Source organism: Somniosus microcephalus, chromosome 27, assembly GCF_052327205.1.
Source record: "Somniosus microcephalus isolate GS21.2 chromosome 27, FLI_Smic_1.0, whole genome shotgun sequence".
Taxonomy (NCBI): domain Eukaryota; kingdom Metazoa; phylum Chordata; class Chondrichthyes; order Squaliformes; family Somniosidae; genus Somniosus; species Somniosus microcephalus.
The window spans coordinates 43,376,247-43,398,873 of NC_141013.1; the positions used below are offsets into that span (position 1 = coordinate 43,376,247).

Below are 22,627 nucleotides of genomic sequence, written 5' to 3' on the forward strand. Positions count from 1 at the left end.
TGATGACAATGCCGCAACTGCATCTTGTCATTCACCGCCAGAACAATCTCATGAAGACACATCAGACTTACCCGTGTTGAGAAGATCCACACGTGAAGTAAAAGAGCCTGATAGACTTAATCTTTGAGTACAATGTAAAGCTTTGAAAATGTGTTGACTGTTTTGAAAATGTTTATGTTTATAGAGCACTAACAAAAGTGTTACTGATATTATCTTTATTGTTTTCTTGAAAGTTGATTGATATTGATTTTGTTAAACCTCAAAGAAAGGGGGATGTAATGATCAATAACATGTCATTCTATAGTGGACACTAGGTGGAGCCGTAGAGCTGTATATAAGACTACACTACCCAGCTGTATATATATTAAGACTACATTACCCATGAGGCACTAGGCTACCCACAAGGCAGCAGTCAAGATGGAAGCCTCTACAGATACAGTACCTAGTCCACATGTGCTCAATAAAGTAACTAGCAAAAGCTAGCTGTGTTCATAATAAGAATGTCTATTTATTAATGAACATAACAGTCTGTACACCTGAAGTGCTGGGTATGGCCTCCTACCAGCACCCTCCCCTTCTAATAGGCCCAGCTGCTGGTCAGGCTACAGCTCCTCTTGCTCCATCTGTTCCTCCATCCCAATGAAACTTACAATAACAGGGCCCGTGATAAGCAGGTGAAGGTTACTGAGGGCGATAAGGCAGGAAAGGTGATAAAGAAGCAATCAGCAAGCTGGAAGCTCTCCTGGCAATCCTCAAAATAGCACAAAGACCCTCCTGCATCAGGACCTCCGGCCTTCTTACCTGCAGGTGAGTGCCCCCTTTAAATACTGCTTCAGTGGCCCTGGACCAATCCTGCCAGGTTTTACTGGCGGGTTGGGCGTTGAGCAGGGCTTTCCCGATTTTCTGTTAAAATGGCGTCAGGGTCCTACTTACGGCATAGGACCCCAATTTAAATATATTCACGAGGCCCCCGCCTGCCTGTGACAAGCACTTCAACTGTCTCTGGGACATGCGGGGTTAAAACGGCAGCGAGTGGGAGCACGTCAAGAACGCAGCGGTAAGTATTCTACCGCTACTTTCACCCGACAGGGCTAAAATCGGGCCGATAGCCTGTGGTCTGTCATTAATATTCGGCGAATTATGTGGTAAATTTGGGGCAGAATCCTCGTCGATTGGGAATTCACATTGAAGAATCGGGTCACCTGATTCACAGCGCTGACTGATCGGAAATTCGGGAGCGCTGAGCCCCGTGCAGATTATCCGATTCATAGTCCCGTTGAGCGAGAGTCTGTGCCGAGAGCCCAGCCTCGCAGACCTGTCACTGTATCCCAGTGTGCCTGTTAGCAGGGTGTTTGGAACTAGAACAATGGTGTACGTGTGCAGAATGCAGAGCCTAGATTCTACGTGCTTTGTGCTCTCCGCTTTGTTCTCTCATCAGCAGTGAGTTAATAAAGTCACGCTTTAATCAGCACGTTGTAATGCAACATGACACTTGTGTGATGGAATGGAGGAAGCTGGAATGAGGCAATACAGAGCGGAGTTAACAATATTATCACACTGCTGACTGCCACAGACGGTGACAAAATGAAGGGAAACCTATGATAAGCTATCTTGTTCAGGAAGATATTAAATGCATTAAGGCAGCTGATTGTTAAATCTGATCCCAAGCACCAATCGCATGAGAACTTTAAATATTTAAATGGCTGAGACCATTGCATCTTTAAAGAGAAAAGGGAATAAAAGTAGATGAACATACAGGGCTACGGGAGAGAGCAGGACAATGGGGAGAGGGCGGGCAGTGGGATTAGTTTGTGATTGATACAGGGCTATGGGGAGAGAGCGGGGCAGTGGGATTAGTTTGTGATTGATACAGGGCTATGGGGAGAGAGCAGGGCAGTGGGATTAGTTTGGGATTGATACAGGGCTATGGAGAGAGGACGGGGCAGTGGGATTAGTTTGTGATTGTTACAGGGCTATGGGGAGAGAGCAGGGCAGTGGGATTAGTTTGTGATTGATACAGAGCTATGGGGAGTGATGTGCCAAATAACTGCCTGAATCCATGAGGTTAAAGCTTAAAACTAAAGGCTTTTATTAAGTAAGAACATGGCATCAAGTTAACACAGGGCAACCATCATTCATCACCGACCCAGCCCTTGGTAGAACATTCCAGAAGAGGGGCGGGGCTAGGGAGGAGCATTAGTGGTTACACCGGTGGAACATTCCAGACATTAACAAGTACAACAACAACAATACAAATGCCAGAACACAGAGTTATTTCATCACAGGGAGAGAGCAGGCAGTGGGATTAGTTTGTGATTGATACAGGGCTATGGGGAGAGAGCGGGGCAGTGGGATTAGTTTGTGATTGATACAGGGCTATGGGGAGAGAGCGGGCAGTGGGAATAGTTTGGGATTAATACAGGGCTATGGGGAGAGAGCGGGGCAGTGGGAATAGTTTGGGATTAATACAGGGCTATGGGGAGAGAACGGGGCAGTGGGATTAGTTTAGGATTGATACAGGGCTATGGGGAGAGAGCGGGGCAGTGGGATTAGTTTGAGATTGATACAGGACTATGGGGAGAGAGTGGGCAGTGGGATTAGTTTGGGATTGATACAGGGCTATGGGGAGAGAGCGGGGCAGTGGGATTAGTTTGGGATTGATACAGGGCATGGGGGGAGAGTGGGCAGTGGGATTAGTTTGGGATTGATACAGGACTATGGGGAGAGAGCGGGGCAGTGGGATTAGTTTGAGATTGATACAGGACTATGGGGAGAGAGCGGGGCAGTGGGATTAGTTTGAGATTGATACAGGACTATGGGGAGAGAGTGGGCAGTGGGATTAGTTTGGGGATTGATACAGGGCTATGGGGAGAGAGCGGGGCAGTGGGATTAGTTTGGGATTGATACAGGGCATGGGGAGAGAGTGGGGCAGTGGGATTAGTTTGGGATTGATACAGGGCATGGGGAGAGAGTGGGCAGTGGGATTAGTTTGGGATTGATACAGAGCTATGGGGAGAGTGCGGGGCAGTGGGATTAGTTTGGGATTGATACAGGGCTGGGGGAGAGAGCGGGGCAGTGGGATTAGTTTGGGATTGATACAGGGCTGGGGGAGAGAGCGGGGCAGTGGGATTAGTTTAGGATTGATACAGGGCTGGGGGTGGAGAGCGGGGCAGTGGGATTAGTTTAGGATTGATACAGGGCTGGGGGTGGAGAGCGGGGCAGTGGGATTAGGTTTGGATTATTCTAGCACGGACATGATGGGCTGAATGGCCTCCTTCTGCTGACATAAGGTCATATGGCTCTTTGATTTTGTGCTCTAGGAAAATAAGAACAGGAGTAGGCCATTTAGCCCCTTGTGCGTGCTCCGCCATTCATATAGAGCAGGGCTGAACTGTATTTTAGCTTCATCTACCTGCCTTGGTAATCCTTAACACCCTTGCCTAACAAAAATCTATCAATCTCAGTTTTGAAATTGACCCCCAACCTGAGCAGCTTTTTGGGGGTGAGAGTTCCAGATTTTCACGACCCTTTGTGTGAAGAAGTGTTTTCTGACATCACCCCTGAACGGCCTGGCTCTAATGTTAAGGTTTTGGCCCCTTGGTCTGGACCCTCCCGCCAGAGGAAATGGTTTCTTTCTCCATTAGGACACATTTTAATGTCCTTTCACAGCCCATGTTAGGGAAAGTGATTGCTCAGTGTCCTGGCCTCAGGGACTTTATACGTAAATACTTAGGCAACCAATCGCTCTATGGGGGCCAAGCGTAGGGATTTCTGGGATTTTCCCTACTCATGATTTTGGATTTTAGATAGGAACTGGCAGGGCCGACAACAGTATAAATGAGTGTAAGAGTGACACATGTTGTAAACTCATTGAAACACGTGGGGATGGGTTTTAATCTGAGCGTATATCAAATAGGCCACACTGTTAAACCTAAACTGCTTGAAGCTACAATGGTCCTCCACAAACACATCTCATTTCAAGTCCAGAACTTTCTCATTACAACTCAGCTTTCTCTTCCAGTACCAGTGATTCTGATATTATAATACTGTTGGTGGAAAGTCAAGAGTATCGCAGCCATGATTCCCTTGCCCGTCAGCAACGCATATTGGGAAATCATGGGTGCAATTACAATGACTGTGTCCATTAGCCGCATAAACTGCCTCAGTGGGACAATACAGGAAGTGAAGGGAGCCAGCCCTCTACAGGTACCAGCCACTGGCAGAGACCATTGCATCGGCATTAGTTCTTTGTGACATTTACCTGTGCTCCCATTCACAAATACCAGTGAGTAACAGATTATTGTTCTACACATAGGCCCCAAGTGAAGTGCTTTGAATAATGCCACCTCACTCATACTGGTAGAGCCAGAATTACCCGATTAACTGGATATTAGCTTCCTACGAGGCTCAAGTCCCACTCTCTCTGTGTGCATTACACATGTGGGCAATGGGCCTCAGGAAATCTGATGAGAGGACGTGCAGCACCTGGGTTTTGACTCCAGCTCCAATCAGATGAAAGTCTCTCTGTCGAATGTGTGAAATAGTCCAGGCTCACATCACAAAACCAGCTACAGTTGGGAGTCAAACTCTTGGGCAGTCTCAGTAACAGATGCTGCAAGGTTGGTTGGTGTGAACACTATAGCCCTGATTCTCCAACCCGTGCTGGCAACAGAGCTTCATTAGCTGGGTACTGTAATCGGCCGTGGCTCACTGGTAGCACCTCATCTCTGAGTCAGAAGGTCGTGGGTTCAAGTCCCACTCCAGAGACTGGAACACAAAATCTAGGCTGACACTCCGGTGCAGTACTGAGGGAGTGCTGCACTGTCAGAGGTGGAGTCTTTTGGATGAGACATTAAACCGAGGCCCCGTCTGCCCTCTCAGGTGGATGTAAAAGATCCCACGGCCCTATTCAAAGAAGAGCAGGGGAGTTCTTCCGGTGTCCTGGCCAATATTTCACCCACAATCAACATCACTAAAATAGGTTATCTGGTCATTCATTTCATTGCTGTTTGAGAGAGCTTGCTGTACGCAAATTGGCTGCCCCATTTCCTACATTACAACAGTGACCACACTTCAAAAGTACTTCATTGGCTGTAAAGCGCTTTGGGCCATCCTGAGGTTGTGAAAGGCACTATATAAATGCAAGTCTTTCTTCCTAATCAACAAATGACATCACATGCCACAGCTACAGTGTCAATCATTTCACTTCTACATTCGCACAAAACATGTCAGGTAACTTTGTTATCTCCCAATTTACCTGTACAGGATTGGCCACTACGAACGGCAGTAGAGCTTCCATTGGTACAACCCAGGGTGAAATGGTCGTTCCAAAACTCTTCCCAAGAAACGGTCCCAGGGGAACATATTCCCATTTCTGAATATCTCGAGCTGTAAAACACCAAACCGACGTCAGTCTGGGGCCAGCCTGGCAGCGCGTGCCTCTAATACGACACAACTGGTCCCTACCGAGTTACTCACAAACACCACTCTCTGTCCTCCACCAGGCTTCCCTCCATTGGCTGAGATAAGCTTTAACATTAAAACCTCTGGCACCAGGACATGTTCCCTCCCGGCAGTGTTTTGTAGTGTAGCTGGCGCTTTGCTCACAGGGAAGGTTCCATTATCAGTGGGACAGGAGTCTGATGGGTAAAATGGGCATGGGTGTATAACGGGTTATATTGCCCGTATAATTCAGGGCTGTATCGAGTGTGGATGTGAGCCAGAGACTGGAGAGTGGCCAATGCATTACCCATTTTTAAAAAGGAGGACCGAGTTAATCCAGGTAATTACAGGCCAGTTACCTTAACATCTGCAGCAAGAACATTTTTAGTGTCTCTAATTGAGGATGAAATTCCCCCGTATCTCAATAAAGAGAAAATAGTTAGAGGTAGCCAGCATGCATTTCAAAAGGGACAATCGTGCTTGACAAATCTCATAGAATTCTTTGAGGAGGTAACAGACATGGTTGATGGGGGAAATACAGTGGATGTCGTCTACATGGATTTTGACAAGGTGCCAAATGGGAGATTACTAGAGAAGATTAAGGTGTATGGAATTACGGGGAAGATAGCAAACTGGATTAAAAATTAATTAGAAGAGAGGAGAGAGAGTAGGAGTTAAGGGCAGTTTTTCAGGGTGGTAGGAAGTGGGTTGTGGTGCCCCACAGGGTTCAGTTCTGGGGCTACTTCTGTTCAATGATTTGGATATAGGACTAGAGGGAGTGGTTTGCAGATGATACCAAAAAAGGAGAAATAATACATTTCTTAGAAAACCAAAGGAAGCTGCAAAGCGATATTGATAAGATGGGGGAATGGGCTAAAAGAGACAGATGGAATTCAATGGCAGTAAGTGTGAGGTGGTCAAAGTCAGCAGTAATCATACTGCGACTGGGAGTAGGCTCGGTGCGGTGGGAGAGCAGGGGGATTGGGGGAATAGGTTCACAGGGTATTAAAGGCAGGACTTCAGGTTGATAAGACTGTAAAATATCTAATGGAATTCCAGGTTTTATCACAAGGTATAGAAAATAAAAGCCAAGAGGTAATGATGAGCATCTATAAAACCTTAATAAGACCCCAGTTCGAGGACTGCGTGCAGTCTTGGGCTTCACACTATATTGAGGCTTTGGAGAGAGGACAGCACAGATTCACTAGGATGCTGCCTAGTACGAGGAAATATGGGGAAAGACTTGAAAAATTGGGTCTTTTTCCATTAGAACAATGCAGATTATGATAGAAGTGTTTAAAATGATTAAAGTATGGGACAGGGTAGACAGAAACAGACTCTTTCCAGTTGAGGGGTCAAGAACAAGAGGTTACAGATACAAGAATAAATGTAAGAGATTTAGAACAGAGGGCAGGAGAAACCTCTTCACACAGAGAGTTGCGAGGCTGCGGAATTCACTCCCAATGTTAGTGGTTGAGGCAGATCTATGTCAGCATTCAAGATTAGATTGGAGAGGTGGTTGAAGGCAAAGAGGATAAAGGGGTATGGAAACAGGGTGGGTAAATGTGATTAGGACTATTTAGGGTAATTAGGACTGTGGAGGGTAAGTGCTGACATGGTCTCATTGGGCTGGACGGCCTGTTTCCACGTATAACAGGGGGAAGAAAATGATGAGCGAGCCTTTATCTTTCCAGCTGCTGACTGACCTGCTGTGTATTTCTAGCATGTTCTGCGATTATTTTCTGTAGAAGGAAAGCTCCTTCCCTTGGCCAGCGACGTGAGCAGACTGATGTGAGGGTGGTTTCAATTAGCTGTCGAAATGTTTGCATTTGAGCAAAGTTCTTTGTCCGCCATGAGCAGTGACCTTTCCTTCAGTGGACAGTAAACTTGACCAGTGAGATAATGATTTACAAATACACAGTCTTACCGCTCCAGTCGTTCATAAGAACCATGCCAAAAATATGTTCATGGGCCTGGGAAATGTCGATAGGCTCTCCTAACTTGTTGCCCGGTCCTACGAAGAAGGCCTAGTTTAGGAAGAAAGATGCAGAAAAAGTTGCAGTACATTTTCTTTCAGACAATTACCAGCACAGAGCTAGTTCAACCGACCGCGATAGATGGCACAGCTCCTGTAGATACTGAATGAGGCCAGCAGCTTGTGCTGGTTGGAGCACATCAGGATTCATTTACACTCTGACACCTGACCGTTGAAATGATTGCTCCCGGTGTTGTCCAGAACACCAGGAGAAAGCAAAAAGAACTCCCCTGCCCTTCTTCAAATAGTGTCAAGTGATCTTTTACGCCACCTGACAGGCAGATGGGGCCTTGGTTTAACGTCTCATTCGAAAGACGGCACCTCTGAAAATGCAGCACTCCCTCAGTACTGCACTGGAGTGTCAGCCTGGATTATGTGCTCAAGTCTCTGGAGTGGGACTTGAACCCACAACCTTCTGACTCCAAGTTCTGCCAACTGAGCCAAGCCAACACTTTGTGCAAAGCTTACCTGAGTTTGAAGGAGGTTGGATAAATCATACGGATATCAAATATTGTTTAAGCATTTTTCTAATTTGACAGAATTCATTAATCAGTTTTTGAAATATGACACTGGGCACGGATTTGAAAAGTTGAGGTTTGCATGACTGCTCTCCAATAGGGGCGGAGCCAATGGGGATCAGAGGTTCATGACCCCCTCCAATCGTTTTGGGGTCGGCCAATTTTGTTTTTCAGATCTTGGCCAAATCTGACTGCAAATAGCTTATTCGGTTAACTTTTAGATTCCTGATGGCGATCGCGTTGCCGGTTTGAATCTGACATGATCGGTAACGCGGGATTGGAGGCGTGGCCACGCTGTGCCAACTCGGTCAAATCCGAACGTCGATCTCTCCCTCCAACCTTCGACCTGAGCTTAGCCTCTGCACTAACCTAAATGGAACAACTGGCTGCTGGACACAGCATTCTGGAAATTCTGGCCAAAGGGGGCAGAGACAGGTTCAGGGAACAGCAAAGGGCGGTTCTCCAAACTGAACTGGAAAATGTTCCAGACTGTTTAGTGGCCGGTCTCCGGAGATCCCTTGAAGAACCGTTGATCAGGCCGCTCACCGCCTGATAGAAAAGGTCAGAGTGCGCGGTGTTCCCCGCCTGATAGAAAAGGTCAGAGTGCGCGGTGCTCACCGCCTGATAGAAAAGGTCAGAGTGCGCGGTGCTCATCGCCTGATAGAAAAGGTCAGAGTGCGCGGTGCTCACCGCCTGATAGAAAAGGTCAGAGTGCGCGGTGTTCCCCGCCTGATAGAAAAGGTCAGAGTGCGTGGTGCTCACTGCCTGATAGAAAAGGTCAGAGTGCGCGACGCACGCTCCACTGGTTTATACCTGAAAATGATCCCCAGCATAGGACCCTGATTTGCATAGTCCCCCCTCCCCTCCCTTCCCATTTCAGGCAGGAATGCTGGGCACCCACTTACAGGCCTGCTTGGCAATCACATCAGGTGGGCCTTGGGCATCCTAGGAGCAGCCGCTGTTTCCCTGCCATTTGTGACTCCCGGAGGCCTTGTAAAAGGGGCAGGCAGCTGCTGAAAATCGTTCTTATAGACTTGAATTCCTGCTCAGATAGACAACCACCAGACTCATAAATACTGAACACTTTGTAACATGCAGCAGGCGCATGGGAACACTACCACCTCCAGGATCCCCTCCAAGTCACACACCATCCTGACTCAGAAGTATATCGCCATTCCTTCATCGTTACTGGGTAAAATTCCTGGAACTCCCTCCCTAACAGCACCGTGGGAGCACCTTCACCACACGGACTGCAGCGGTTCAAGAAGGCGGCTCACCACCACCTTCTCAAGGGCAATTAGGAATGGGCAATAAATGCTGGTTACCACTATTCCCAGCCAGAATGGAAATGATTGGGTAATACCCCCATCAACCATGCCTGGAGGCCGCACAGCTGTAACTGACAGGGATTGATTTTATGCACATCATTCGTATCATGTAACTATCCTCCACTCGCTGCAATTCGCTGGAGAAATCTCCCTGTTTTTACCAGGAGATGTTGCTGTAGTTTCATGCGTTCTGTTTGCTGTAGCTCATAGAGAACTATTTGAAAATAGACTCTGTAGACTGTTTGCTGTGAGTCTTGCTGTAAGTCCCGCCCTGCCTCCAACTCATTGGCTGACACAATGGCGTCAATACTGATAAATAATGGCCTTGCTAGTGACGCCGTATCCCAAGTATGAATAAAATAAACATACCATTTCCAACTCAATGTCCAGCAGTTTGCAAGCTCCAAATACGGGCGGCTTCGCTGTAATGAGAACATTTTGTAGCAAACAGCTAAACATTACCATGGCAACCATATGCAATGTATTCTTCTTAATCTTAGTTAGAATTTTCTAAAAACATATAGCATAATAATTATACAGGCATGTGGAGCATGCTTTCAGTAGTAAAATTACTAAACAACACTAAAGTACATATTAAATATTTTACTGGGCTCCAATTCAGCCAGGACATGGCAGGGCCGCTACAATTATCCGTGAGCAGCATGTGGGCTACGTTTTATGATTTCGCTACTCCAGCACGGAGCTTTGCCCGAGGGAGAGCATATCAGAGGTCTGTGTACAACCTGATTCACAGCATGTTTGACTTTCCATCCATCGTTAGTGGATGAAATGGATAGGAAACCAAATGGACCATAACTCCACATTGAAATGCACTCCTGCCACAGAGATCCGGGCATTGGCAGCACCAACCTCTTAAATAACTTACGTGAAATCAGATTGTGCAGTCTTAATCTAGCCCCGAGTGGGTGTGGTTCACGGAAGAAACCTCCCCCTCACATTGAGGCTGCACATTGAGAGCCTCGCTCTGTAAGGCACAAGGATAACCAGAGCGGGACCGAAAGCCTCACTGGCCAGACTGAGCTTCTGTATTGGGGTTAGACAGAAGCAATGGGACTCTGCGTCCAGTCAAAGCTAGAAACACGCTCCATTCACCAAAACTGACCGCGCTCACTTTAATGAGATGGAAAGACGTACACAACCCAACGCATGGCCAAAAGGGGAAGGGATTAATGGGGACAGAGCTTGACTTTGTGCGATAATGTAAAGTGGGTGATAGTGAGTCGGCCATCTGTTTCACATCTCACCCCATTTTTATATCCGTTGACTTCAAATGAAATAAAATTAGAAGACGTAAAACGGACTGGCGACTTACGTAAGTGGCTATCGACATAGTGAGCCATGTACGGCAGCCTCCGTACTCATGAACCCAATCTCCAGGAAAGGTCTTTAAAATTATGAAAGGTTTTGATCGAATGGATACAGAGAGAATGTTTCCACTTGTGGGGAGAGCAAAACTAGAGGCCATCAATATAAGATAGTCACCAAGAAATCCAATAGGGAATTCAGAAGAAACTTCTTTACCCAGAGAGTGGTGAGAATGTGGAACTTGCTACCACAGGGAGTGGTTGAAGTGAATAGTAAAGTTGCATTTAAGGGGAGGCTAGATAAGCATATGAGGGAGAAGGGAGTAGAGGGTTATGCTGATAGAGTTAGATGAGGAAAGACGGGAGGAGGCTCGAGTGGAGCATAAACACCGGCATGGGCTGGTTGGGCCGAATGGCCTGTTTCTGTGCCGTTTATCCCATGTAATCCCATGAGTGAAGTTACATACCCTGTGCAAGCCTGCTCCAGTCACTCGCCAGTATAGCTTTGCAAACACCAGCTACACTGAGAGGCCAATTTAGGAAAAACTCTGGAAAATTCCTTGCTGATTCCCTAAGACAATTGAGCAAGCTCTAGGAGACCTTGGTTGTCCATAACTTATGAAGGAGCAGGTTCAAAGGGCCAAATGGCCTACTCCTGCTCCTATTCCTTATGTTCTTATTACAACGCAGCTAACTAGCAACTTACAACAGGGCAATTTTCCCTGGCCAGTGTCCGAGGCTGAACCAGACCATTCGTAACTTTTGGGCTGGATTTTCTGAATGGAGACATGTTGGAGGTGGAACTGCTGCTTGCCGGGTCTCAGTCCCGCCTCCATCATCTTCTGGCCAACCAGTGGGATTTTCCCCTTATTGACCTTGTTAAGCCGGCCCTGCGGGCTCAGCAGGCCAATTAGGGGGAAGTCACTGACAGAGCACATCAACGTCTGATGTGCCATCTGTCCAGATTTCTTGAAAGAAGAAATATCAGCATTTGACAGCTCTGTGAAGCTGTCAAACACTGACAGTCTGTGTAGTTTGATGAGCCCTTGTGTTCAGGACTCATCAAACCTTTCTACTTTGTAGCAATCAGATGACTGTTGGTTCGGAGGATCCAACAGCCAGTCTGTGATCTCTGCAATGAAGATGTCGGGACTCTGGATCCAGAGCGGCTGAAGGCTGTAGGCAGAAACCAAGGTAAGTGAACATTTTCTAACACTTTACACTCACCTCACATACTTACCACTCAACACTTGCACCCATCACTTACCTCTACATCACACTTTCAGACCCCCCCGACCCCCGCAGACCTCCTACTCGACTCCTCCACCCCGGCAGGGTTCCCCCAGGTCGGGAAGCCTGCATTTCAGAGCTAAAAATAGGGATAATCCTATTTTCTGCCCGTTAACAGGCAGTTAACGGGCTTTCCCGCATCGAGGAGACGGGACCCGGGGCAGGACGGCTTCCCGCCTCCTGGCAAGAGGGCACGGAGGCGGGTTGGGGGCGAGTTTGCCAGCCACCCCCACGTTCTGTAACTTTACCGGCAGTCCCACCTCCATACCCGCCTCCTCGGGGCTGGCAAAATCCAGCCCTTTGTGTCCTATTTGAAGAAGACGACTTGCATTTATATAGTGCCTTTCAGCTAATGAAGTACTTTTGAAGTGGAGTCACTGTTGTAATGTGGGAAACGCGGCAGCCAATTTGCGCACAGCAAGCTCCCACAAACAGCAATGTTATAATTGTGGTAAACCACTGTTTGTATTCCACTGTGTACATGCCTGGACATGCCTCGGCTGACTCCTCCCACAAGTCCTAGTATAAAGGTGACTGCTCCCCAGCCCTTTGTATTTCTGGACCGGTCGACCACTCGAGGCAGACCTTCATTCTTTTGTTAATAAAAGCCTTTAGTTACTCTCTTAACTCTCAGCCTTTTATGAGTAATTGATAGCGCATCAATAATGACCAGATAATCTGTTTCTGTTCTGTTGGTTGAGGAATAAATATTGGCCAGGACACTGGGGATAACTCCCCTGCTCTTCTTCGAAATAGTGGCCATGGGATCTTTTACGTCTACCTGACAGAGGTTTAACATCTCATCTGAAAGACAGCACGTCCGACAGTGCAGCACTCCCTCAGCACTCCCCTGGAGTGTCAGCCTAGATTTTTGTGCTCAAGTCCCTGGAGTGGGACTTGAACCCATAACCTTCTGACTCAGAGGCGAGAGTGCTGCCCACTGAGCCACAGCTGACAGTGTAAATGACCCTAAGATGAGCTTCCAACCCCATATCTGCACCATTACCAAGACAGCCTGCTTCCACCACTGTAACATCGCCCGTCTCCGCTGCTGCCTCAGCTCATCCGCTGCTGAAACCCTCATCCAGGCCTTTGTTACCTCTAACCTTGACTATTCCAACGCACTCCTGGCTGGCCTCCCATTTTCTACCCTCCATAAACTTGAGCTCATCCAAATCTCTGCTGCCCGTATCCTAGCTCACACCAGGTCCCGTTCACCCATCACCGCTGTGCTTGCTGACGTACATTGGCTCCCGGTCCGGCAACGCCTCCTATTTAAAATTCTCATACTAGTTTTCAAATGGCTCCAGGGCCTCGCCCCTTCCCATCACTAACCTCCTGCAGCCAATGTTTCCCCTAAATGTTTTTTTGGGCTGCCCGGCCCCTTTAACGAGCTCGCAGCCCATTCAAACTTCCGCGGAGGCGCGGTTTTTGCACTGGGAAGCCGGCTCACGGGCTGTGCGGGACCTCGAGACAGCAGCGCGGCCACGCAGCTTAACGGGAACGTCCCCTCCAGCCCTACACCCCTCCGAGATCTCTGCGCTCCCCTAATTCTGGCCTCTTGCGCATCCTCAATTATAATCGCTCCACCGTTGGTGGTCGTGCCTTCAGCTGCCGAGGTCCTAAGCTCTGGAATTCCCTCCCTAAACCTCTCTGCTTCGCTGCCTCTCTTTCCTCATTTAAGACGCTCCTTAAAACCTACGTCTTTACCAAGCTTTTGGTCACCTGCCCTAATTTCGCTTTGTGAGGTTCGGTGTCAAATTTTGTCTGATTTACGCTCCTGTGAAGCGCCTTGGGACGTTTTACTACATTAAAGGTGCTATATAAATGCAAGTTGTTGTTGTTGTGCACACCAAGTAAAGGGAAAGATTCGCTTCCATTTAACACAGTTCCCATGCTGAGGAATTTCACCCGCTCACAACTGTTAGAAATTCATTTTAATGATTGTAATGAAATGTTGTCAAACACTGTTGCTATCTTACACCCTCCTCAGCTGCTGAAGAGCATTCAGAACACAAAATCAATCTGACAATATTATCAGGATCTCTGAACTGTGACAGCAAGAGATGCAGGATTCAACGTTAATCAATAGAGCTACTGATAGCCATTCAGAACGGCCCTTCCTGATGTCAGTGCTTTGAGGAATTATTGAGGAATAAAAATGTCAAAATAACTTTTAAAATGATTTCTAAATAAGCAATTACCCTATGTCAACACTCGGGGCTTAAAAATATTTCTCACCGCTCGGCATTTAACTCAGAAATGTAATTCCGTGCAGCCTCATACTTACTCTCGTCTGATCTCATCTGTCCCATGGGTCTTCTGAGGGGGGTCCCAGACACGACGACAGATGACGTACGGCCATTGTAACCAACAGGTAAATGCAACCTGGGAGTGTCAGACAGAGCATTGGTTTAAACTCTGGCTATCTCTGCAGTCATATATAACAAGAGGACTAGTTCTTGTTCTATTAAGCTGAACTTACCTCAGACATGTACATGTCCCAAGTAAGATTGAACCCAATGTCACACACAAGCTAGATATGCATGAGAGAAGCCATTCAGCCCATCTTAGCTCATCCATCCATCCAGACTCCACAGTTCCCAAACAGCAACACTTTCACTACTCGGGGAGTCCATTCCATGTGTCTATTACACTGTGTAAACAACTTCCTGATAGTCATCTTAAATTTGCCTCTTACACTGGGGATCACTCCTCTTACACTAGGATCACTCCTCTTACACTAGGATCACTCCTCTTACACTAGGGATCACTCCTCTTACACTAGGGATCACTCCTCTGACACCAGGGTTCAGTCTTGTGACTTTTCTGAATTGTCTCCAGAGTGTGACCATTAGTGACCCGAGCTGGACACACATCCACCTCATTTATTAATTCTAAACATATTGGACGGGACGGTTGGGAGTGGGAGGTCATGTGACGAAAGCTCCAGGACTATGTCCAAGTGGAGTTGGGAACCCGACATTGAAAGCTCCTCACAGGCACCTCGAACTCCCAGAGTCACACCAGGAATATCTCAACACAGGATTACAAGGGCAGCACTAACCAGTTGGGCAGGAGGGCATTGTCCTTCCCGCGAAACATAATTCCTAAATTCGTGGCATGCTGACGAGATGAATAGAAGTCTGTGTAATCTCCTGGAGATAAAAAAATTATTAAAATGCAGAACAACGGCTTATCCTGTTGAAATTTAGAACCATTTCTAGTCTCGGTTACTCTTACACAAAGGAAGTGTCTTTATGAACTTTTATTGCTCTGACAGCACAAGCTGCATGTTGCCAGGTTAGGGGCAGAACAACCTGGAATATCTCTCATACCTAAACCTGTGCCACAACCTTGGTTTAATGATTGTTGAGGATTTCTGTGCCCAGTGAGCACTGCCTCTGCTCTCTGCTGCCCCCGTGTGTACAGTGACTGAAGCAACTACCAAACACACACTGGCTCCAGAACTGGAGAAAGCGAGGGGCCGTTTACTGACCATAACCTGGACAATTGCTAAAAAGTACAGCAAGGTTCGACAGGATCAGTCAGGGAAAATATTTGAAATATTGAGCGTGTAAATTTAGAGGTTTTAAGGCCAATTCATTAAATATATTCAAGAAGTAGTTAGATATATTTCTTAAGGCTAAAGGGATCAAGGGATATGGGGAGAAGGCAGGGACAGGGTACTGAATTTGGATGATCAGCCATGATCTCATTGAATGGTGGAGCAGGCTCGAGGGGCCGAATGGCCTACTCCTGCTCCTATCTTCTATGTTTCTATGTTTAAGGTTAAACAGACAAAAGCTCACAGATTGAGCAGACACACCAGGATGAACAGTCCATCCAACTGTGGAATGGCCTTAACCCTGAACTTCCTCTCGTTGCCTCCTGGGGCTAGATTTCGGGGGGAGTGGAATCTCGGTCCGTCCCATGGATGTGCGCACTGTGGGTGGGTGCCTGTGCTCGGGGGGGGTGGGGGGGAGGTAAGGGTTAGGGAGGGGGGGGCAGGGCTGCTGCTCAGTGCAGGGGTGGGGAGCAGGGACCGGAGGGGGGTGGTGACAGGGAAACAACCCCAGCGTTGAGGGGCATCTGAGTGTGGGAGGGGCAGTGAGGGGAGCTAAACCTTCCCTCCCGTCTCAGTGTTGTGAGGGGCGGGGGGGGGGTGGGGGAGAGAACGAGCTGCTCAGGTCACTATTGGGGGGGGGGTGCAAGGGGGGTCCCCATTTCTCCTGAAGGAAAGTGATCTCAGTGGGAGAAGGGGGCATGGGTGGGGGGAGGCTTTATGAGCCTCATAAATAGGGTGGGGTGGGGGGTTTGTAAAGATCTCTTTTCACGCAGTTACCCTTCCAACTGTGCGGTGGGGCGATTCCCTGGTTGGAGGGGGAGTTGTCATGGAAGGTCAGGGCGAAGGATAAGGGGATAGGGAAGAGAAGGGGTGTGGAGTAGGAGGGGAGAACAGCGGGGAGGGGAAGAGGAAGAGAAGGAGGAGGGGGAGAAGGGGAAGAGGGGGAAGGGGGGAAGAGGGGGAAGAGAGGGAAGAGGGGGAGAAGGGGAAGAGGGGGAAGAGGGGGAAGAGGGGGAAGAGGGGGAAGAGGGGGAAAAGGGGGAAAAGGGGGAAGAGGGGAAGAGGGGGAGAGGGGGAGAAGGGGAGAAGGGGAAGAGGGGGAAGAGGGGGAGAAGGGGAAGAGGAGGAAAGGGGAGGGGCAAGATGATGCTCAATGCGGTGTAGCGGTGGCTAGTTTGGGGGTGCTGTGTTGCTCAGATTTGGGGGGCGATGGGGCAGAAATATTCAGCGAGGGGCAGCAGGGGTCAATATGTTGCTCTGTGGAGGAGTGTAGACATTGAGCTACGTGTCAGGGCAAAGGCTGAGAGTGACTGTGCTGTTGCCCTGCCTCCGTCCGGCCTGTTGACTGAGGCTCCACACTGACGATGCGCAATCACTGAATCCACAGGCCTTACCCACGGGTCCTCTTTAAATATGCAGATCAGGCTCTGATGGGGTCACTGAGGCCCTAACCTGAGGCCCGAGCTGGGGGGCAGCGAGAGCTCCCCTCACCCACTGGTGCCAAGCCTACCGGGAGCCGGAAGAGGCCCAGTGAGACCAGGAGAATCTCCTCCGAGGCCCACAAATAAACCGAGGGTCTCGAGGGAGTTGAGTTCTGCTCAAACTCATTTACTTATCGCCAAATGCAAAATCCGCCATGATCCAGCGCCATCAGGCAGCGTTTAAAACATGATCTTTGCTTTAAAAAATATTCCTTGATATATTTAAGAGTGGTAACTTGGTGCAGTTTGATTAATACAGCTAAAAATGGGTTTATCACAAAAAATGAGCATCTTAATTCAGAGAGTCTAGTCCGCCACTGAGAGTAACACAATTTTAAATAACTCAAAGTAACTTTTAAAAAAACTATTCAGAACCATTTGCTCGTTATATTGGGGTACAGTAGTTTCTTGGTAAATTTAAAAAAATGATATTCAAAAGCTTTTAAAACCTGCCTATTACTGTCCTCGCGTCCAAACGTTCCAGCTTGATTTTTGGAGCCTCCTCGAAAGCCTGGAAACGAGCGCAATTAGTGGAAACTCGCAATGGTGATTAATTCACCCTGGGGGGGCGTGGACAGTTTTGTGGGCGGGGCCGGCTTCCAGCGCGATGTTTTTTAAACTCGCGCAAGAGATCGTGGAAACTCGAGTTGCGCTGAACGTAATTTGCGCTTAAAATTCCGCGATCTTTTGCGCTGATTTCGGCCGAATTATGCAACAAAAAAAAACCCACAATCGAGCGGAAACTCCAGGCCCATGACTGTATGGGACAGGCTGGATGGACCGGGTGTTCGAATGCAGGTAAATTCAGTTGTTACATAGAATCTAGAGCACAGAAACAGGCCATTCGACCCATCAGGTCTCTGCTGGTGTTTACACTCCCCACGAGCCTCCTCGCAGTCGATCGATTTGAAGTGTTATTTTACTGATAGATCCAACCCACCGATTTCTGCTGGGAGATGCATGGTGGCTGAAGACTGTGGGACAAATGCTCTGCAAAGCAACAAAGAGAGAGTTTATAGAAACATACAATTGTGCCCAGTCTCATTGCTCTTGGAGTCTAAATCTTGGTGCATTTGTTACACCAATACTGCCTTAATTATCAATTTAAAAGCAATATTTATAAATAAAATGAATTGCTCGGTGATTGGACCTTCTCACTGATTTGGAGGCTGGGGCAGTGTTTTTCGGGGGCTCTTCGCTTCCCTTGTAAAGGGGCCGGTTACGGAGAAATGGAAGCTCTTGTCTTGCTGGATGGCAGGCAAGTGAGCGCCACTCCCACCAGGCTGGAGGCCGGTACGCCTCCTTTTACCGAGCTCACTGGCTAGCCGGAAGATCCCAAGCCGGGGCTGAGAAACTCTCGGGGGGAGAAATTCAGTATAGCCCCGTTTGGGGCGCTAACTTCGCCGGGGCGCTAAAAGTAGTGCCCCGGAAAAATTAGCGCCCCCGCGCCGGAAATTGGTCGGTTGCGCCCCAAAGGGAAGCGGGGCGCTACTGGAGGCGCCCCGCCTCCCTCTTGGGGCGCTGCGAGTGAATATCGTGGCGCTACGTGCTGCAGCGCCACACGCCGCGGCACGTCGCGCTGCGGTATTGCAGGCCTTCCTCCCCTTCTTAAAGGGGAGGGGCCTTGTGCAGCGCGATCTGGGGCCCAGCTGGGCCCCTGGGGGTCGGGAGTGCAGGCAAAAGAGCCCGGCACTCAAGAGAAGTGCCGGGCTCTTGGAGCTAACGGTTAGCGCCACCACTAACCTCCCGCTGAATTTCGCGGGAGGCGTGGGCAGTGCCGCGCCTGGGCGCCAGTTGGTTTGCGCCCCACTTAGCGCCCTCTTAAGGCGCTAACAGGTGGCGCAACCAACTGAATTTTTCCCCCTCAGTCTGGGAGTCTCCTTCTCCCTAACCACGCCTCCCTTGATGCGTGACCCTGTATTTGGGAAGATCCATGCCAAACAGGTTCTCGAAGAAACTCCCAGCGGAATCTGGGACCCGCCATATTTCGAGGGCCTTCCACCGTTTGCCCGACTTACAGCAGGAGTGCACCAGGAGGCTGGTGGATTGTCGGGGTCTGTGTCTCTAATCAGACCCATTGGGGGCCACCTTGAAAGCAACACGTGACATGAGAGGCTTTGTTTGACGTGAAGCCACCACCTCTTCAATTCAGTGCTCAAGGTCAGAGTTCAGCATTAACCCCATTTCAGTTCCTGTACGTGATGCTAGCGAAGGTTTGCTTTCCCCCTGCGCTGCCCCCAAGGTTTGCTGATTTCCTGGGTGTAAAGCAGAGAAAGAAAGGACGGAGAACTACAACGCTGGGCTCTCACTGCTTTGTGCTTCCCATCCACTCCTGGGGGTTTCCCGGGAGGGGGGGGGTGCAGACCCCTTTAATTAGGAACAGGCAACAGTTCAAATGGCATGGTAACGAGGTGGGAGTGATGGCTCCTGGATCTGCACTTAACTGGCGGAGGCCTGAATGCAGTGGCACCCACAGGAAGTGGGCCTTTGTGCTTGTGGCCAGCCCTCATAGAATGGAGGTTCTTGAGAGGGGTCAGGCAGAAAACTCCTGGAGGCTCCGAAAGATACATTTCTTTCCTGGGCCAGACCTTTTCTAAGGAACGTTCATGTATCAGGACCCTTATACTGGCTTAAACCCACAAATACACGGGGTGAAGGTCCTGTCGGGTGGGGCAGACTTTGGAAGTGTTCGGAGAAATCATGGCTCCACCCATGTACAAACATTGCATTCAAGGAGTCTACGAAAGATTGTTTTCTCCAAAAGTCTTGCAGATTATGGGGTATGATGTTATCCTTCCCAATCTCCATGATCCCCACCCCCTCTGTACTCCTCCAACATCCACCCATTTCTCGCTCCCCACTCCCACTGCTCCACCATTGGTGCATGTTCCTTTAGCCACTATACCCCGACCCGCTGTAACTCCCTCCCTCAGCAATCCCTCCCTGCCTTCTAAAGCCTCCTAAAGACCCTACTCTTTGACCATCTCACCTGCCTTTTCTTTCTCCCTCCCTGCTCAGTGTCCATTTCATTGTCCACTGCCATGTAAAGAGCTCTACAAGATCGCTTTGTACACGAGGAGCCGTACAGAAACAGATGCTGTTTTCTGTGAACAAGCGGTAAAAGTGTTGGGGAAAAAGTCCAAATATTAACGGGATCTCATCTGCCAGCACTCTCGTTCTCATCTTCATTGGAGGAGATGCATCTCATCTTAAGGTGAAACTATTAATTTTTGTTAAAAAGAAATTGAATACAGGGCTGTATTCATACACTAATGTACCCAAGAACTTCCACCCTCTGTAAACTTGAGCTCATCCAAAGCTCTGCTGCCCGTGTCCTCACTCGCACCAAGTCCCGTTCACCCATTCCCTGTGCTCACTGACCCGTGTCCTCACTCGCACCAAGTCCCGTTCACCCATTCCCTGTGCTCACTGACCCGTGTCCTCACTCGCACCAAGTCCCGTTCACCCATTCCCTGTGCTCACTGACCCGTGTCCTCACTCGCACCAAGTCCCGTTCACCCATTCCTTGTGCTCACTGACCCGTGTCCTCACTCGCACCAAGTCCCGTTCACCCATTCCCTGTGCTCACTGACCCGTGTCCTCACTCGCACCAAGTCCCGTTCACCCATTCCCTGTGCTCACTGACCTACATTGGCTCCCAGTCCGGCAATGCCACGATTTTGAAATTCTCACCCTTGTTTTCAAATCCCTCCAAAGCTTCGCTGTTCTCTATCTGTGGAACCTCCTCCAGCCCGACAACCCTCCGAGATCCTGCACTCCTACAATTCTGGCCTCTTGAGCATCCCCGATTTCTGTCGCTCCACCATTGGCGGCCGTGCCTTCAGCTGCCGAGGCCCCGAGCTCTGGAATTCCCTCCCTAAACCTCTCCGCCTCTCTACTGCTCTCTCCTCCTTTAAGGCACTCCTTAAAACCAACCTCTTTGACCCAGCTTTTGGTCACTTGCCCTAATATCTCCTTATGTGGTTCGGTGTCAAATTTTGTGTGATAACGTTCCCGTGAAGTGTCTTGGGACGTTTTGCTAAGTTAAAGGCGCTATATAAATGCAAGTTGTTGTTGTTGTAGAGATGTATGCTGGGAGTGCTCTCTCTGCATTGTTACATTGCCCTAGAGTAACCTGCTGGCCAATCAGTAGCAGTTCCAGCAATTTGCATTTTTTTGTCAACCAATCCTCACCCAAGCTTTAGGGGCTAGCAGTTACTCAACACTAAATTCAAAATATTTGTTTTTACAGCATAAAAAAAACCTATGGTGGTCAGTTCCATGGCTACATTCTTACTTTTTCCTCAGTTCTTTGTTATCCCGTAGCGTTGATTCATCAGCTGACAGGAGTTGCTGGAGAAAGGCTCGAGCTTCCCGCCAGGCCTCACGGCCAAGGGCCATGAAGGAGTTGAGAGTCGGCTGGAAGACAAACCCGGGCAAATTGCAAAATCCATTAGTCTCATGGAATTGCTGAAACTCACACAACAGCACACTTCTGGCACAGGTACGATGGGCCGAATGGCCTCCTTCGGTGCCACATCTCGCTATCATTGCAAGTAACTAATTCAATGGCACTCTTCTGGGTGTACAGAAGGCGGCTTCTTACTTTGACAAATCTTGGAAACTAATTGGCAGATTTGGTGTGTGGTAGACATTAAGGCTGCAGTTATACTGGCGTGTGTGCATCGTTGGGAAGTCAGGTCCTGATTTGCAGCAGTGTCTCTCTGCTCATATTTTTTGAATTACATGTGGCATCAGGAAACAGATCTCGAAGTCTTTATGCGCTGGAAAAGGTGAGGTGGTCATATCTCCAGGCTGACATGACTTCTATTCTCAAGCAGGAGTACAAGTGTTGGTGCCTGCCCCGAGAGGCAGAAAGATCTATCTCTGGATGCACTACATCTTGAAAATGGATGGATCTTCCAGTCCTGAGGGTAAACGATGAAATGTTTGAGGGCATCTTCTACTATGTGGTGTACCCTGGCTAAACACTGAGTTGAATGAGTAATCTCATGACCCCATAGGATCACATTCTGACAATGGTTACAAGAGCAGGTTCCTCCCTGTCGATTGACACCACAGTACTGGACTACCATACAGATCCTGACTTAGCCTCCACTGTAACAATAATTGTGGACGAATGTAAAGTGAGAGACTGGATAATTGATTGATGGCTCTTGCACGTGTTTGTACATAGAGTAAAGCACTCAAAGTCAACCAGATATATTGAGCTGTATCGATGATATGAACTCGGGACTCAGTGTGTGAGCTTGCAAGCTCCTTTCCGGTCATTGGATGGTGTCAGAAGTTGGGCCCAAGTGTGCTTTCTGAGACCAATCTATGAATTGCAAGAAGTAAAAATGTTATAAGAAGTAAAAAGGAAATAGTTTGTAGATATGAAGAAGCTGCAGTGCTCTGATTTGTGAGAGTTTACGGCAGCATTGTGTTGTAATAAATTGCATCGAACAAAATCCAGCAAGGAGAGGGGGAAAATCTTACAATTTAAATGGAGAGAGAGTCTCAGCAAAGAGGCTAGAGAAGAATGGTCAAATCCTTATGTTTAAACAGCTAGGACCACGGGGAATAGAGTGAGAATTATAGGTGACAGAAACAGATTTGAGTTATATTTGATTGCAGCAC

The 22,627-nt window shown here is 48.5% G+C and overlaps 1 protein-coding gene across 3 annotated transcripts in view; it reads right to left on the minus strand.

Moving 5' to 3' along the window:
• The window catches only part of fah (fumarylacetoacetate hydrolase (fumarylacetoacetase)), a 61,453-nt gene that overhangs the window by 24,443 nt on the left and 14,383 nt on the right, over positions 1-22,627 (minus strand). For all 3 annotated transcript variants that reach the window (XM_085968905.1, XM_085968904.1, XM_085968903.1), the window contains 7 exons: positions 21,285-21,406; positions 17,928-17,977; positions 15,006-15,096; positions 14,229-14,326; positions 9,693-9,745; positions 7,370-7,469; positions 5,258-5,388 (listed from right to left, as the gene is read on the minus strand). In XM_085968905.1, the coding sequence (XP_085825031.1) occupies positions 5,258-5,388; positions 7,370-7,469; positions 9,693-9,745; positions 14,229-14,326; positions 15,006-15,096; positions 17,928-17,977; positions 21,285-21,406 (645 nt within the window). The remainder of the gene's footprint in view (positions 1-5,257; positions 5,389-7,369; positions 7,470-9,692; positions 9,746-14,228; positions 14,327-15,005; positions 15,097-17,927; positions 17,978-21,284; positions 21,407-22,627) is intronic.